Genomic DNA, 18139 nt, shown 5'->3' with positions numbered 1-18139 from the left:
CTGCAATCATGGTTTCTGAAGTGATTAGCATGAGCTTCAGTTGCTGAAATACCCCTGACTGAAAGGTCTCGATAGATGCACAAATAAAATATTGCCACAGGACTTTGAGTTGAAACAGCTAAAGCATCAAACACTACTGGCATACAAGTAGTTTCACTGTCTACATTCCATGCTTGTATACCCAGCAGAAATAAGATTGGAGGTCACTGTGTATAAAGCATTTGACATTTCTGTTACTGAGGATCCAATGAGTTTTAAGTTCACATACAGAAGTCAGACATATACCACATCTATTGTTCTCAAGTTGCTTTCAAGTCTTTAATACTGATGTTTTGAATGCATGATTTGAATTCACATTTTATGCATTGGTATCACAAGAAAGTACAAGAGTAGGAGCCACTGTGTGAACTAGGTTGCACCCAAAAAACGTTGGTTGCTTTGAAAAGATTAATTGTATTGGAGTTATTAAACTTCCAAGTCCAGTGAAGAACATGGCAATGCTAATATTGGTGTAGAGACAGGAGAGAATATGCTGTAAGATCTCCAAATACAGTGGCCAGACATAAAATGTAATGAATCTTTGCATTAAAATGCAGGCAACCCCTGTGTTATGGGGGGGAGGGGGGGGGGGCAGTAGCGATTAGAAAGCAGTCTATAATCATGATTTTCTCTGATGCCAAGTCCTGATAATTGTGCATTCACCAAGAAATGCAATTGCCAAAACAAAAATATTGTTTAATCTGCTTCTTTTCACATGAATTCTATGTGAGCGAATTTTTGGCAGTGATTTGTGAAGTTTGTAAGGGCAAATTACCAAAATGGTGATGGTGTAAGCATTGTCTCTAACAGGCATATGCTTTGCAACAGATTCTGAATGATTTTCTGCAACTGTTGACAACTTAGTAAAAACAGACCTGATGAAGTATATCCACAGACACTGCCTGACCTACTGAGTGTTTCCAGCACATTCTGTATTTAACACCTGAGATTCCAGATGGATGTCACTGCAGGTCCCTGACAGATTGATTCTCTGATCTGAAGTATAGCTACAATGGCAAGCATGAATACAATTCTGCTGACTGCATGGATTTAGCTGAAGTAACTCAGCTCATTTTCTGAATGTCATGCCAGGGTAAAAACAATGTTCCATGGTTGCATTTTTCATAATAATTAAACAACTTAAAAAATAATTGCTTGTCATATTTTTATGGTGGAATTGGAGAATGAAAAGATACAGTTTAGGTTCAGCAATGAATCTATTGTTTTGAATTGTCCTTGGAAAATTTGACTGTCCCTAATGTATGGTTATTAAATTTAAATGCACATTAAAACAAACCAAGGCAAACAAAAGGATACACCTTGAATAAATTTCAATTTTCCTTGAAATTCAGAATTGTAGCTTGTGGTGACAAAACCTAGTTTGAACAAGTCCACATCACACATGTAGAATGAAACACTGCTGTGACAAGTACATTTTTCTTCCACTCACAAAATGTAAACACACATGATGTATTGGCAAAAACACAATGGCCCAGATTGTGCAAGGCTAGGTTCTCTGCCCAACATTGCTGTTCAAGGATACCACCACCCTGAGCAGATTGCAGAGAGCTTTTCTTGTTGTGCCTGCATATCATCCCAGTGTCCAGTGGATAGATTCGATTGGCAACTGGGCCTCAAATGAGGTAGTGTGGAAGTACCACCCCCAAAAAACACCGGCAGCTCCTGACACAAGGCAGAGTAGGGGTGGAGCTTTGTTTTGTGTCAAAGCTGTCACTAATTTTAATATTTTAAATGCCCATGATTTTCAGTTATTTAATAACCATTAAAATTGAAATAATTTATGAATGAAAAATGTAAGCACAATATATTATGAATACAATTAAAATTGAACTAATTAAATTACTTTTTAAGAATGATGAATAATGAATGTCATAAGTTACTTCAAAAGGAATGCAATTTTTTTTAAAAAGTAACCTTTGCTACTTATCTGGATGTTAACTATGCTATTGAAGTCGATGGATTTGTGACTCCTGCACCTATTCTCAAGCTTAATGGTAGTGGACCCAAGCAAGAATGGGCCCTTCCTTCTAACTCTACATATATTTAGAGTTGATTTAAAATTAGGTTAATCTGTAAATTATGGACACAGAGTTCAGCTGCAAATCCAGGCTGGGTGAAAATGTTTGACCACTGCTATCATCACTCAGCCCATTTAAAATGAATACCATAGAGCTATTCCTGACAGAAGATTATCTACCTGATGTTAACTTTGTCTTTCCATCTACTAATGCCATGTCCTTTCAACATTTTCTGTTTTTATTTCATATTTTCTACAGCAGCAGTATTTTGGTTTCACCATATATATATATAGACCTATAGTTTTTGCATCACACAACAGAAAGGAAACAAAATGTTTTAAACTTTCAACCCATTGTGGTCACTTCTCTCTTTGATTTGTTTTCTGGCTAGCAGTGAGTTAATCTTTAGTTTTCTTCTGAAGATGCCTTTATCGGTAACAACATTTTATTGTGGATTCAGATGGTTCAGTTTGTCATTTGGGTTGCAGGAAGGCTGAAATTGGAAATTTGTTGCATTTTAATGAAGCCCACTCAAGATAAAATTCTGATATCAATCTGCAGGAATACAAGTAATGATTTTGACCTGAAGATCCAGTGAATCCCTTTTCTTTTGGTAGTTTCAGTGGAACCATGCAATATTAAAGTTTAAAGGAATAATCACCAAGCTAACGTGCCCAAAATTTGAAACCACCTTTTTGTACAAGCCAAGATTCCTACTTATTTTGGGAAAGCTCGTGTAACATACAAATGTCACACCAAAAGCAGTTCAGCCTGTTGTAAATTACACAGAAGATGGGATTGGACACAGTTCCAATAGCACAATGTCAGCTGGATCTGTAAAATCTTCACAGAGGGCTTGAAAGATGATTCAAGGTAAATCATGGCACCACGCAACTATAAATGGACAAATTTCCACAGGGGAATTGTACAGTAGAAACTAATCAAATAAATATATTATGGCAAGTTATTCCAATTTTTAAGTGCAGTGATTTTGAATCAAATTATCCTGGCTGGAATCAGGGAAGAACATGAAGCCATATGGTTTTTTACATAGCTGCTGCATAATGGGAAATTTTCGCAAAATTCCCACAACGCAGGCTGTGTAAAAAGTTCGGAACGGGAATGAGTCACTCATTCCCTTTTCAAAATTTTTCCTTTGGCAGCCCTAGACAATTTTGCGGACTGCCTGCTGTCTAAACTGCCCAATAATGCATTCAGCTCACGACACTGCAACGTGGGAGATTTAAATGTGAAGCAAGATGACATTTTCTTACCAGCAGCAGTCAACCACTATGTTGAATCATTGGAGTGGTGCTGGCATTAACGGGATCTGTGAACCTAGAGCCATTTTGCTCCTGTCTTGGGGCTTTTTCAATTGCAGGTGAATGACATCACTGACGATGTCAATGCAGTGACACCCTCCGTTGCATCGATGTCATATCTCATGGGCGATGTTCACTAACGTTCAGCCTACATAAATACCAGAACTACAGTACTTTGTCTATACATGCGGCGATATCCGTACACAGTGTGAGTGGAGTGCAAACGGCCACTCCAGAAGGTAAGTGTGAAAATCAACTATGTCAATGTTATGTTCTTTATATGTAAAAACTATAAAAATTTGATTTTTGCTTTGTTGCTGCTCTGTATCGTAACATCCAATTATGTTTCTTTGCTTTGTTTTTGACACAATTCAATTACAATGAACTGGATCTTTTTACTTTGTAAGCTGTTTGCCAGCATGAAACACAATGTCAGCATTAAATTCTCTGAACTTTCTTCAACTTGCAAACTTGCTGGCCCTGTGATATTTTATCAGTTGAAACTTGGCTAAGAGCACATTATTGCTACAATAAATATCTTTTAACATGTACATTCTGTACTTTCGACTGAATTTGAATTAGTCATTAAATAACTTTATTCTTATTATTTAATACATTTGGACTGTGTAGCTGCAGAATTCTCTTATAACCTCTCCAGCAGCAGAGACGGCAATAAATTTTACTAAGTAGAAAGGCCCAAGGAATGATTAAAATGAAAATAGAGAATTATTAAATACACTTGGTGGATTCTGAAATTTAAAGTCCTCATAAGCAACAAACATGAAAAATAAGGAAAATTGATAGTAGATTATCAGTAAACAATTTCCTTTGACCTTTCACCACCACATATCTTCAACCTTCAATGAACTGCCAGGAAAGGTAGAGCAATGTGTTACCCCTAACAGGTGTCGGGATGGGGGAGGGGAGGGTTTTGGGCAGCTTTGGACATCCGCCTGCGGAATCAATGTGCTCAATTCAGGATATCCTGGCCTTTTTGTGAGGCTTCAGCCTGATCTGTACTGGCAATCAATGGCTTAGATTCTGGGAAGTACAACCATTAGCATAGAAGATAGAATGGTTGTGATAGATTCCAAAATCTCCCAGTGATGCTTGGGAGGTTTGGATATCAATCTGCCTGCTGTGCTGGTCACTGGAATAGATCTACATAGGCAATATGAGGCAGAATGCCTGATTTTGGTTTTTGTCCTACTTTTTATCTGGTCGAGTTCTGTTCAGCGTCAAAATAGAATGCTACACAAAAGAAAACCATCATTTAATTGTATTTGAAATTAATATTATATCCACAATATAATATTCAGCTGATGAAAAAAAATCATAACAAAAGTGGTTTACCTGAAATGAGAGTTCTAACAGTTGAAATCCAGGATAAAATACATTAAGAGTAGCATAGCTTATCACCTATTTAATGTAAAAATTAAAATGTCACTTACCCGTTGAATCCCTCTATCCTTTTCCTCACTGTAACTGGTACCAAGAACTTCATATATGACATTTGTATTTGTACCATCATCTCTAAAACTGAGCATGCCTGTTAATCCAATCACTTTCCCCTACAAATAGAAGAAGGGGCACTATTGGAGGATTCTGAAATTTAAAGTCCTCGTAAGCAAAAAACATGAAAAATAAGGGAAGTTGATAGTAGATTATCAGTAAACAATTTCCTTTGACCTTTCACATCTAGTTTGCATGGATTCGGTTGGATACAGCCTGTTAAGTAGAGTTTCCCACATCCCTACATTCACTTGTTCCAGGTAGGGAAGACTGATCATCCTGTTCTCTTGTCCCTTTTAGTTAGGCAGTAAGGCCACATGGCAGCTGAGCTTCAGGTGGTGTGAGGCATAGTCCTCATCCACTGAAAATCTCCGACAGACTTTGACAGGTGATGATGCTTTGTTATCTTTTAAAGCAGTCAAAGATTTTAATAATTTTTAAGCTTAAACACAAAGAGACTATTAAAACAATTAAAATCACAAGGAAATTAAATACTTTAGAAGAATGAAATAAATAATTTCAATTTCATTAAAACTCTCAGAAAAAGTTCAAATATTCAATGAAAATAACTTCAGAAAATCTTATATTCTTTATTGCTTCTTAACCCACAGACCTAAATAGATAATTGAATTCAATAGGCTCTCTAATCCTGTTTCAGGTTTGACCAGAAGTAGTATGAAAGACGTGACATCCCAATGTAACGTAGCTGAATGTTTGGACAACTCCACCCGTCATACAGACTTCTGCGTTCAATACTGCGTGTATAGATCCGAGACATTCTGACATTTCAATGGCTGACTTGGAATGATGACAAGAGGCAGCAGGACCATTGCATAGAAATCAGACACTGTCCTATGTAGATATTGTAATGGATGAATCCAGATTATTGATGGCAGGTTATGTATCTGCAAGATTGATTATATGAATTCAGAATGCACTTTGTGAGCAGGACGATTTTCCCCACCTGTATCATAATACTGTTGTTATTGTGGAACAATTGCAGGGTTGACTGAGCAGAAGTCGCTAGAGATACAGTATGGTGCTTGAGGTGATTTTATGATGACAGTCTAATCTTTTGAACAAATATGCTGAATTAAGATTTTTTGCTTGCAGCCCGGATGCATAATTAAAGTCAATTAGTAATGGGGACTACAATCAGATGCAGGCTAGACAGGACATTAGGGATCTAATCAGTGATGTTGCACAAATCACTAGGTTTATAAAATTCAATTTGACAGTTTGCCATGGTGGGATATGAACACAAATGTTCTGCAATGCAAGCCCAGTAATCATTCTCCTGATCATAGGATTTTACTTCCACAGGTAATAGAGAGGCTGATTTTACTAGTGGATAGCCTTATAAAAGAGCACTTGGTGTCTCAACCTTGGTCAGAGGATTGGCTATTTGCCTCAAGCACACAATTTTTGGAATCTGTCTGATTTTGGAAAATTTCAACTGCAAATCAGACTCAATGCACAGGTGACCTCAACAGATGGAAAACAAGTTGTTATTAAGCTGCTAGAGACAGAGGCAGGCCTCCCAAAAGTTACAGGCAACCTTAAAGCTCCCAGAGTTTCTTTCAAGGTTCCAGCAAGGATATGATGGATTTGCATAAAAAAAACCATTAATTTTACATAGACTGACAAAACCACAATGAATAAACAAAAGTCTCTTTATTTTGTAATATTTTATTTATTGATATGAGCTATCAAATGTTTTTTTTTAATGTTCAATTCAACAATATTATTTGAATTCTTGATTTTTTTCCAGATTATATTGTATGTTTGGAGACTGAAATAATACAATTCTCCAATCCAGAGAACAGAAATAAAGTGATTATGGAATTTGTTTAGCATATATATATGGCAAGATACCCCAGCATCTGCATCGACAAATTTTCTTGTTTAACTGATTATGGGAGTACTTTGAAGAAGGGCTCAGGCCAAAATGTTGGTTACATATATTTACCTCCTATTGATGCTACAAGCCCTGCTGAGTTCCTCCAGTATTTCCATGTTTGGAACATCATTTGTGCCCAGAAATGTACCTCCATGCTTTATAATCCTTTCTATAACATTACGTTCCCAAGTGAATTAATTGTTTTACATAGATTATAACCTGCCATTTCATTGTGGCAATACTACTGAATTTTTAAAATAAAACATGCATAACCTTTTTAATTGCATCAAATGTAGACTTTCCACCTTGCCATGGCTTAGAATTTTTTCTTATGCATGTCAAACTAGCCATGCTATGCCATTTTCGATCTTCCAGCTTCTTATGGAATGCATCTGCCAGCAGCAAAATACTGTCATATACATAGAGATTGGAGATCTGCATAGATTAGACCAAAGAATAACTTTCAGCAAAAGAATAATTTTGAAACAAGTTCCCTGACATAAGGAAACTACAGACTAATGAAACTCTTCAGCCAACAACTCACATTTAATTTCTCTAATGAATTCTTCCCCTCACATCAATAAAAATTGAATGTGAAAATTTATCAGTCCTCTTGGTAGCACACAGATAGCTCTATTAAAGGTTTTTTGACGTTGACATTATACATTAATAATATCAAATAATTTTACCAACCTGAGCACTCAGAAGAAAACCTTAATTAAAACACCTAAAATAATTAAATGGACTTTAGCAATTAGTAAATGTATTAATCAATAGTTTGCTTTTAAGTGGTTTTATATGTAATCTGATCTGATTTCTGGTCAAGGTAGTATTTGCATTAAGGCCACGTGGAAATATCAATCAACTTAAATTATTTCTTGACTAAAGAGACAGGAACTTTGTTTAAATTCTGCACATTCAAGATAGTAGAGTTTCAATCTTCTGAAAAAGAAATGGGGGCTTCGGGAAAAAAAATGCCACAATATAAAATTGATGAGATATTTCAGGCTATTTTACAAAAATTCACAATCATAGCTCAATTTTCTAGCTATTCTTCTTTCTTCTTCAAATATTTTTTGTTGAATTTGACATAACCATCCATATACAAAATATTAAAAAGCAAGGCAAAATATTAATGTATGCATAACATAAAATAAGTAAATACAGTGTGTCTTATTTTAAATTCCATCCCTTAATATTAATAGTGATTATCTGTTAATTACCAATATAAATCAATTAATTGCTATTACAACAAATCGCAATAGATCTTAAGATTTAAAAAAAATACAGGATAATTAAAATTAAACCAACAAATCCACTTATCATAAAGGAAAAGGATAACCTTTTCAGGTTATCTTCATTTTGTGCAATTTTGTGAATCTTCATTTGTGAATCTTCATTTTGTGCAATTTAAGGTGAGACACAATACACATGTCTAAACTTAAATTATCCCATTTCTATTTGGATGGTGATCCATTTTGTGAAAAGTGTAACATTTTTGAAGTTTTTGAGAATGTCCTAAATTACAGTTATTGGCAGAATATTTTTGATTTTTTAATTAAATTAGATCCTTGCCTTTTAACTGCACGGTTTGGTTTTTCCACATGAACCAGATAAATTTTTAATTAGCATCTCAAGAGAAAGTTTTAGTCTTTAGCATTTTGATAGCCAGACAGGGAGTTTTAATGAAATGGAATGATGAACTCCCACTGACTCATGCACAGCGGCTACACGATGTAATGTCATATTTAAATTTAGAGAACATTAGGTATAGTATTAAAGATAAAAAGTTTCAGTTTAACAAGGTATGGGGCCCATTTATTTAATGGGTGCTCCAGAGCTGTTCCATCCATTTTCTAGACTTGATCCATCTTTGTATTTTTCTTGTAACCTTGATTAGAGGGTGGGGGTAGTTTAGTTTTAGCTTTAGTTTTTTTTTCCTTTTTTTTTTCCATTTTAGATAAGTGGATTTGTTGGTTTCCGGCTATTCTTGATGGCTTTCCAAAAGTATGTTTCAGTGACGTGGGAAAATACAAACAGATCTGAGCTGGGACTTCCAGAGGTGGAAGTGACAGTAAATCATTAGGAAATCTTGAATAGTGGAACAACTTAGTGACTGAAGTCAAGGTGAAACCTTAGAACTTCTACAGAAATTCACAGAGAAAAGGGCTGTAAAAAGATCTCTCCCATCTGTCAAATGTGGGCTTATCATGTATATTTTAAATGAACTGGCAAACAGCAGAAGCATAAATATAAGGGGAAGAAATTAGATCAGTAACACAAACCTTTCTCTTTCGTATGCGTTTGTAAATAGCAAGGGGAAAAGTCACAGAAGGAAATTCTTACACCTGTAAGTGGGAAAGATTTTTATCTCCCTGTTATTATCATATCAAACATAAGAAAGAAGAAGGAATCATTCATCCATCCTCTTGAGCCATCTGCTTTTGACCTCAACTCTGCTTTCAAGTCACCAGGCATAATTGATAGACAAAATTATTGATCTCTGCTTTTGTATATACTCAAATCAGTTGGTGGTCAGAGTTTTCAGAGATAGGCAATTCCAAATGTTCATGATCTTTAAGGGAAGAAATTTCTCTTCACTTTTTAAAAATAAATCAGCCATTGTTCAGAAATGCATCTGCTAGTTTATTTTCTCAACATCAATTCTATCAATTTTGTAAATGTTTCAATAAAATCACCACTTATCCTTCTAAATTCTGAAAGAAAAAAAACAACCTCAAAAGATAAATGCTTTCCATCAAGAAGAAACCTTTCTGAACTATCTCCAGTATAAGTACATCTATGATTTTGCAGTGAACGGGGATTCTCTCGTATGGTGTGGTGCTGATGGCTGGGCCCACTTCCCATCTGCTCACATATAATCCTGGTTTCTCACCTAAACCCAGAGCCCTTCCAAAGACTACTGTGAGACCCTACCCTTAGTTATAAGCTAATAAAAGTGTCTGTTCTGCCTCCAGTCGTGAGAGGATTTATTCACGCTACACCTTAAATAAGGAAACAGTATTCCAGACGTTGGTCTCACAGGAGTCAGATGTTGCAAACATTTTCCTACTCTTGTATTCTTTGTAATAAAATCCAAGTTCCATTGGTCTTTCCTGCATTATTTGTAGGCTAACCTTGTATCCAATTTATTAGATATTCAGATACTGTGAACCACAATGTTTTAGTCTTTAAACAATATTCTACTTTTTAATTTTTTTTCTACCAAAGTGAATAATCTCATGCTCCTCTCATTGCCCTCTGTCTGCCCTTTTTGCCTATTCATTTAACCTATCATTATCCCTTTGCTAACTATATGACCTAGAGAAATTAGTTTGTTATTTCAGTGTGAATATCATGTATAAAAAGAGAAGGAAAAAAATCACCATTTCTAAGTGATTTTATGGCTTTTTGGAGAAAATATGAGCAAAAAACACACTCCTAATACAATGTGCTAATTATCTATCTGTGTTAGTGTCTAATAAATTGGAAGGCAAAAAAAGTACTGCATATGGAAGGGAAACTGGACACACATACTCCTCATACATTTTTTAAAATAGCAATGAATTGATTTGAACACTCACTAGCTCTCAATTTCCATGGATGTCCAATTTTAAATACAAATAATGATGAAAATTATCCAAAATTCTACTTTTGTTTCTTTACCAACATGTTAATTTACCAACTGAAGTGGTGAATGCGGGCTCAATTTTAACATTAAGAAAAATTGGACAAGTACATGGATAGGAGGGGTATGGAGGACTATGAACTAGGTTCAAGTCAGTGGGACCAGGCAGATTAATAGTTCAGGCCGGACTAGAAGGTTGAAGGGTCTGTTTTCTGTGCTGCAATGTTCTACGTGAACCAAAAGTACATTAATATAGTCAAAACAATAGGACAAATGTATCAGAAATGAGTCATTTCAGCATTAAAGCTATCAAAATTTTTAAAAGGCTGCAAAAAAAAACTGCGAAAACTTTCAAATCTTTTACAAGTTTCCTTCGAAGATTAATTTGTCAGATATAACCTTTTCAAATGTTTCTATTCATTCAGGCCTGCCTTGGTTTAAAAAAAACCATTTTTTGTCTATTTAGGCCTGAGGAAACTACTTACCAGGCTTTTTTAATGGTCTGGGCACCTTCCAAACAGATGGCATTATCATCAACTTCTCCAGTTTCCATTAGCACCACTAACCCTGCACCCCCCCGCCCCCCCATCCATCCCTATTTTTTTTTTAAAATGGCGGTGCTGCTGGAGCAGCTGTAACGGCAGTACTACCCCTGGTGCAGACCTGGGGAGAGCGGGGAATGGAGACATAGCACTTCCCCGCAGGGCCCTACTGCCTAGTCTGACTGCCGATGGCTGCATAAAGGCCTTAAATGGCCTGTTAAAGAAGCCAACGGTATTTTATTTAAAATCTTGTGATCATGGGGACTGGACCTAACATGGCAGCAGCGGTCTTGATGAGTGGCAGACTCACCAGTAGCAGGGAAAAGATGCCCTTTGGAGAAGGAGAAGCAAAGTAGACTACCTTACTGACTTTGAGGATGGTGGTGGTCCAGCGAGGGGCTCTTCGACGGAAGGACACACACGTGGTGAGCTGTTTGTGACTTGCAGGGGAGGAACCCACACAGGCTGTGGACAATTTGAGGGCAAAAGATTCACACTAGGCTGCATATGGCTGGGGAAAGCTCATGAGAACCAGGTATCTGAAGCAAGATTAGAGATGTTGATGAAGGCAAGGAGGGCTCCAGAAAGATTTCTCATTATGTTGGAGGTTTGGGTCTGCGCTTGGGTTGCCGATGGTTTGAAATGAACTGGTGTTTGTGTGGCTGTAGAGTCTGTGGGAGCGCTAAAGATTAATCCGCAGACACTAGGGGAACTCCCTTTTTCTTCTCTTTCTTTGACTGTAAGGGGTTCTGGGCACTGCAAACACCAAATCTTTGCCTTAGGGCAGACTAAAGACAATTTTGCATAATATTACATTCCTTTTTTATTAGATGACTATAGTTTCTGATCAGATCTCTCCTTCCCTTTCCTTCTGTCTCCTTTTTTTCTAGTGCTGCATTCACAGGGCTAACTCTTCCCTGATCAATTCTCACCTTTCCTATCCTTTCCTCCTATCCATGGCCAATTATCACCTTTTGACTGTTGGCCTGTGATCCTCCCTTTGTTCTTTCTTTCCTTCACCACAGCCTCTTAATTCAGGCATTTGCTTGCTTTTTATTCATACCTTGAGGAAGGGCTCAGGCCTATAACATTGGTGTGGAACAATCAATAACCACAAGCAGACATGGTAAGTGATTAAAGGCTTTAATATCCAGAAACATCAGGCATGCCTCTATATGCTGCTGGCTGGATCCAAGGCTGGTATGGAGGAAGCAGATTAGGGCCATCAGACTTTATTGGGAATCTACAGGGATGAGTTACAGGGTCAGAGGTGGGCCTGTACAGTCTAGTGAGGTCACACCTGCACTACCATTTTCCATCACAGTTGGTTATGTATCTTTACCTCCTATCGACATTGCAAGACCTGCTGAATTTCTCCAGCATTTCTATTTCATTACAATCACAGCATCTGCAATTCTAGCAAACAAATATATAGTTTCACATAATTGAATGAGAATGGCTTCTGTAACAAAGTAGCATATGGCTTCTCCTTGCACCATTTCCATGTAGATTTGAGTCAATCAATCCTGGTAAAATGCCAACATATTGTACCAGTAATCCAAACTGGTAAAGGGGCATTTATCCTACTGCTGACCAGAAAAGGATGGGAAAGAGGTTCATTTGGTAATTTATTGCACCCAGTGTCTGAATGCCAAATAAAATCTATTCTAAAGAGTTTGATTCAACCCCACTTTAGTCCAAAGAATGCAATGGATTATATATTCACTTTAATAAATTTTTAAAAAGTTTAGACATACAGCATGGTAACAGGTCAGTTCGGCCCATGAGTCCGTGCCATCCAATTAAAATACCCCAGGTATGTTTCAAATGGTGGAAGGAAACCAGAGCCCCTAGAGAAAACTCACAAAGACCCAGGGAGAACATAAAAACTCCTTACTGACAGCATGAGATTTGAACCCAGTTCCAATCTCTGGTGCTGTAAAGGTGTTGAGCTAACCGACATGCCAAATGTGCTACCCCATGCCAATAGTTTGCAACCGTTTTAAAATAATATTGCAAATAATATAACATGTGTATGAGTGGCCACTTAAAAGATGGAAATTATTTGAAAACCACTGTCATAAACTGAAAGAAGTTTATATTTTTTTGAATATTTTATTTAAAGTCAACACATGTCCAACAATTAATGAAATAATATATCACATTATTATGAAAGGTATATAAAAACTACAAAAAGATCCATCTAAACCACAACTAATCCCTCCCTCCCATCCCCCACTAAAGAGCATTTAAATTACTAAAATATATAATAAACATAATTATATATTGAAATGGATTTGCTTCAGAAGACTAAAAAAATGCAAAACAAATTCTCTGAAAAACATTATTTATTTTTTAGGGAATATTTCTCCGGTCTGGCGGAATCAAAGGAATTATTTATAATTTCAGTCCCAATTTTTGAGCATAGAGGCTCTAAATTTGTAAAAATACAGAATATTTACCCTCCAAATTATATGTAATTTTTAAAAAATGGAATACAACTTTGAACCTCTGTGTGCCATCTTCCTAATGTCAATGAAACATTTGATTTCAAAGTAACACATTCCCTTGCTATCATCAAAACTGGTTTAACAAATTTTAATTGAAAATCTGATAAAGATAATTTAGGAGTTATATTCTCAAAAGTTCACCACAACAATAATTCAGGATTCAACAGAAAAAACACCTGTAACCTGTTGTAAAAACTTGCTAATAGAAATCCAAAAAAGTTCAACTTTTGAGCAAGACCATGCAGAATGAATAAAAGTTGCAATATCTTCTCCACATCTAAAACATTGATCTGATATATTCAATTTCTGAGGTTTAATATATAACTGATATTTTAAAAATTATAATGAAATAATCTACATCTTATATTAATTGTATTAGATATAACCTCTTCACATAAATTTGCCAAATGTGTTAATCTATTAATATATTTAAATTTTGTTCCCACCTTTCTCTGGACTTAAGTATACTTAATTTATGAGTTTTTTTCTTTTAACATCATACATGCTATTAAAATAATTTTTTAAGCTATTCCATCAACAACTAACTGTTCTAAGTCTGTAGGGTCTTTTAAAACCATATCTGATTCTAATTTCTCTCTTAAATAAGCTCTTAATTGAAAATAATTATATTATGTGGAATATCATATTTAATTTTTAATTGATTGAATGAAATCAATCTACCATTTTATAACAATCCCAATTTTAGAAATTCATTTATTATTCCAAATATTTATAAAAGGATGATCTTTTGAAAAAAAATTATGAGGATTAATTAATGGTGTTTTTAAATGACAAATATTTCCCTAATTTTCTAACAACTTTATTCCAAACATTCATCAAATGATTCAATAATTGAGCATAATAATCCCTGTCGGTAATCATTAACCTTGATTCCCATTTATAAACAAATTCCTCAGGTATAGATTCTCCAATCAATTTCCAACCATGATGGTTTAAATTTCCTAAATAAATAAAGAAGAAACCTTAATTGTGCTGTTTTGTAATAATTCTTAAAAATAGGAAGCTGTAATCTACCTAATTCATATTAATTTTTCCTAATGATATTTTTGCCATCTTACTTTCCAAAGAAATTTCCTAACTTGTTTATTTAAATCCTGAAAAAAAATTGAGGTATAGAGATTGGTAAAGTCTGAAACAAATATTGGATTCTCTGAAAAAATATTCATTTTAATTCCAATTAAAGTTAAGATAAATTTGTCCACTTTTTAAAATTTAAGAGCAATTTTCAAAATTAAATCCAAAACCAAATTTATTAAAACCTTAAACAAAAAATCCCATTCTAACCAATCAAAATATTTTTCTGCATCCAATGCTACTGCTACACTTAAATCCTTTTTCTTTTGTGTTAAATGAATTATACTTAATAACCTTACTGTATTTTCAGAAGTTTGTCTATCTTTGATAAAACCCATTTGATCCATATTTATTAATTATTTTTCATAATGCTTGTTGGTTCGTTAATATGAGAGATCCCATCTGTACATGTGCAGCCAATTCATCTGTTTGACTTACAGCATGCAGCATGGGCGCCATTTTGAGTACTGACTAAAGGTCAGAAAAAGTCAGTAAATTGTGTTTAAGATGATCGAACCAATGTATGGAGGCCGAGCGTGAACCCCAGGAAGGCTCTTCCTCAAAGGTGAGCAAAAAAGTGATCCAGGGCAACCAGTGGGAAGTTCCCTAGGCCTGAAGTGGGGGATTAGTGCAGCAAAGAGCAGAGCTCCTACAGCACAACCGAAGCACTGAAGAACCAACAGGCTTGCCAGGGAGCAGTCAAATCACTGAGAAGCAGCAGTGCCAACCTACCCCCATTTGGGGTTGGGTCAAGACAAGCCGATCTACCTCTGTTGGAGGTGGGATGAGGCAACAGCGGCCTACTCTCACAGAAGGTGGGACCCAAGTCTGGCTGCACTGACCTAGCTTCACTGAAGTTGGGGTCCGATGTGTCTGGCAGTGATACAGAAATGATGCCACAGGAGATGAGCTCAATGAGGGCCTGTCTCCTCATTTCTAGTGGCAGTGAAGAGGAGGTGCCTTCTCTTAGTAAGATCAGGCCTGACCACTCTATGACCCATTTGTCGGGCATAGTTAATCCGCCCGCTCGACAGTCAAGGATGGCCTCCAGCTACACAAAAAGCCTGAGTAAAGGCAACACAAGTGTCTCTGATCCATGGGCACCTGCTCGATCGGGGTCTATCACAAAAGCCTGGCCGAGTGCAGAGACTATGTCCAAAGAGGAGATCTTGCTAAAACTGGACAAGTTGGAAGGCATGATATCAGCAATTGTGAGTAAACCACAGTGCTTTCTGAGCAGGGGCAGGAACCTTATTTCCAATATGAATGGGATGAGGTAGAGCCCAAGAGGCCGGACATGGAAATTGAGTCCCCTAACCCCCAATACACTACTCCCATTGGTCAGGATGAGAGAAAAGTTCCATCTATCACAGCAAAATTTGCAGTACCAAGGGGCATTGGGCAACCCTTCGATGAAGAAATTGCGGGGTCAAGATCTTATCTGGTATCTAATGTCTTTGAAGAGACAGTGCTAGAGGACTCAGTAAAAAAAATCTCTGCCCAGGCAATTGCCCCCTGCTGGATGTACCAAAAGTAAACCCCGCAATTTGGGACAATTTAAACGTCCTCTCGAGAGCCAAGGACATGAAGCCGCAAAGATTACAGGGCTCTCTGGTTAAAGGTATCACTGCATTTGCCCAGACACTGTTGTCAGATATTTCAGAGACACAACCAGATGCACTTGGGTTGCTCTCCTATGCCAATTACGAACTTAAAGCCTTCCAGAAGGAACTGATAAAGCCTGACCTAAATGTTTGGTATCTTCATTTATGTAAATCTTGTCACTAAATTTCTCTATGGTGATGATCTGATTAAATAGGTGAGGGACCTGAATGAGCAGCAGAAGGCAGCGGCTGGAGTGGTCAGAGGCTCGAGAGTACAGGCGAGAGCAACTGCTATGTTTCATCCCCATCGCAGGTACGCAGGGGAATTTAAGGAGGATATCCCTCTCAGGCGGTACCACCACGCAGGCATTTTTTAGAACAACTCCCTCTGTGGAAACAGTGGCAGCAAAATTTTCCTGCCCAAAGCTCTTTGCAAAAGTCAAGCCAGATTGCACAGTCACGCTGACCAAGTGCGCCGAAAAAATGAGCACCACCTATAGGCAGCTGAGTGCATTTTCTAATTAAAATGACAAGATTGTGGACAGTCAATTAACAATGTTCTTTAGTCAATGGTGTAATCTTACTACTGATGCTAATGTATGGCATACAGTGTCTGGGTATCAAGTTGAGTTTGACCCACAGAAATTCCCTCCAGTTAAGAGAAATGGCTTAGACAATTATATACGCAGCCCACAGCTCATGGAAACTACACATAAAGAGATTATGGCTTTAGAACAGAAAAATGTAATAGAACGCTGCTGCCAGGAAGAGAACATATTCAAACATATTCACGAGACCTAAGGGAAGTGGGGAACGAGAGTGATCTTAAATTTATCTGACCTAAATGAGTATGTTTTATACCAACATATTAAAATGGGCACGATTCACTCTGTTATGCCTTTATTACGCAAAGGATATTTTATGGCATCTGTCGATTTACAAGATGCTTATTATTCAGTATCTATTCAACCACTCTCTGGAAAATACCTGAAGTTTATTGGAAGGACTAATTGTGGCAATATAAGGCACTACCTAATGGACTTAATTTGGCGCCCAGAATATTTACAAAATTGCCGAAACCGGTTTTCTCCCGGCTCAGAAAGGAGGGACATATGGTGATGGGTTACTTGGATGATCGGCAAGTCCATGGGTGAAACACAGAGAGCAGTGAACACCACTACGGCGCTGCTGCAGGAACTAAGATTTATTATACACCCAGAAAAATCAGTCATCAGCCCAACCAGAGAAGTTAAATTCCTTGGGTTCCTCTTAAATATGGAATCCATGAGAATAACCCTGCCAGAAGATAAAAAGGTGTAAAATCTTCAGGCTTGTAGTGCTTTGATTGCAGAATCACATCCCTCTATAAGTAAAGTAGCAAAAGTAATTGGGAAATTGGTGGCTGCTTTCCCAGCCATTCAGTACCGTCCGCTAAAATATAGATTCCTTAAAGGCCACCAGGGGTCATTTTGATAGACCTATGAGCTTATAGCAAGAGGCTAGAGCAGAACCTGCATGGTGGATGACAAATGTATTGGAGGCTTATGCCATGGCAGAGATTATAAAGTTTGATATGAAATCCGATCAGAGTTAGTGGTAAAGGATGGGGTGCCACAGACTTAACTATCTCTGCCAGTGGTAGATGGACCATTCGAGAGATTAGACTGGCATCAGCATCTGGCATCAACTTCCTAGAAATGTTTGCATCTCAGTTAGAACTTAAATCATTCTGTGCAGAGAAAAGGGGTGTACATGTGTTGATGAGGTCAGACAACATCTCAGCAGTTGCATACCTGATTAAAATGGGAGGTTTGAAGCCCCCATCATGTAACTGATTCACAATACTGATGTGAAGTTGGTGTATCAAAAGGAATATCTGGATTACAGCCATGTATTTGCCAGGGCATCTGATATATCAGGTGGATTTGATGTCTAGAAAGCTCAATGA

General features: G+C 36.9%; 1 protein-coding gene and 1 long non-coding RNA gene across 7 annotated transcripts in view; one reads left to right on the top strand and one right to left on the bottom strand.

The window, feature by feature from the left end:
• Nucleotides 1-18139, bottom strand: part of LOC138743380 (glutamate receptor ionotropic, delta-2-like) — a 338391-nt gene that overhangs the window by 84627 nt on the left and 235625 nt on the right. For all 6 annotated transcript variants that reach the window (XM_069898672.1, XM_069898668.1, XM_069898669.1 and 3 more), the window contains 2 exons: nt 7086-7247; nt 4852-4971 (listed from right to left, as the gene is read on the bottom strand). In XM_069898672.1, the coding sequence (XP_069754773.1) occupies nt 4852-4971; nt 7086-7247 (282 nt within the window). The remainder of the gene's footprint in view (nt 1-4851; nt 4972-7085; nt 7248-18139) is intronic.
• On the top strand, nt 3417-16551 carry LOC138743383 (uncharacterized). Its single transcript, XR_011344850.1, has 3 exons — nt 3417-3639; nt 15028-15152; nt 16407-16551. It is a non-coding gene; the product is annotated as an uncharacterized lncRNA (long non-coding RNA).

This window comes from Narcine bancroftii, chromosome 9 (assembly GCF_036971445.1).
Source record: "Narcine bancroftii isolate sNarBan1 chromosome 9, sNarBan1.hap1, whole genome shotgun sequence".
Lineage (NCBI taxonomy): Eukaryota > Metazoa > Chordata > Chondrichthyes > Torpediniformes > Narcinidae > Narcine > Narcine bancroftii.
Note: the sequence above shows the minus strand (reverse complement) of the source record. Positions and strands in the feature narration are given on the sequence as shown.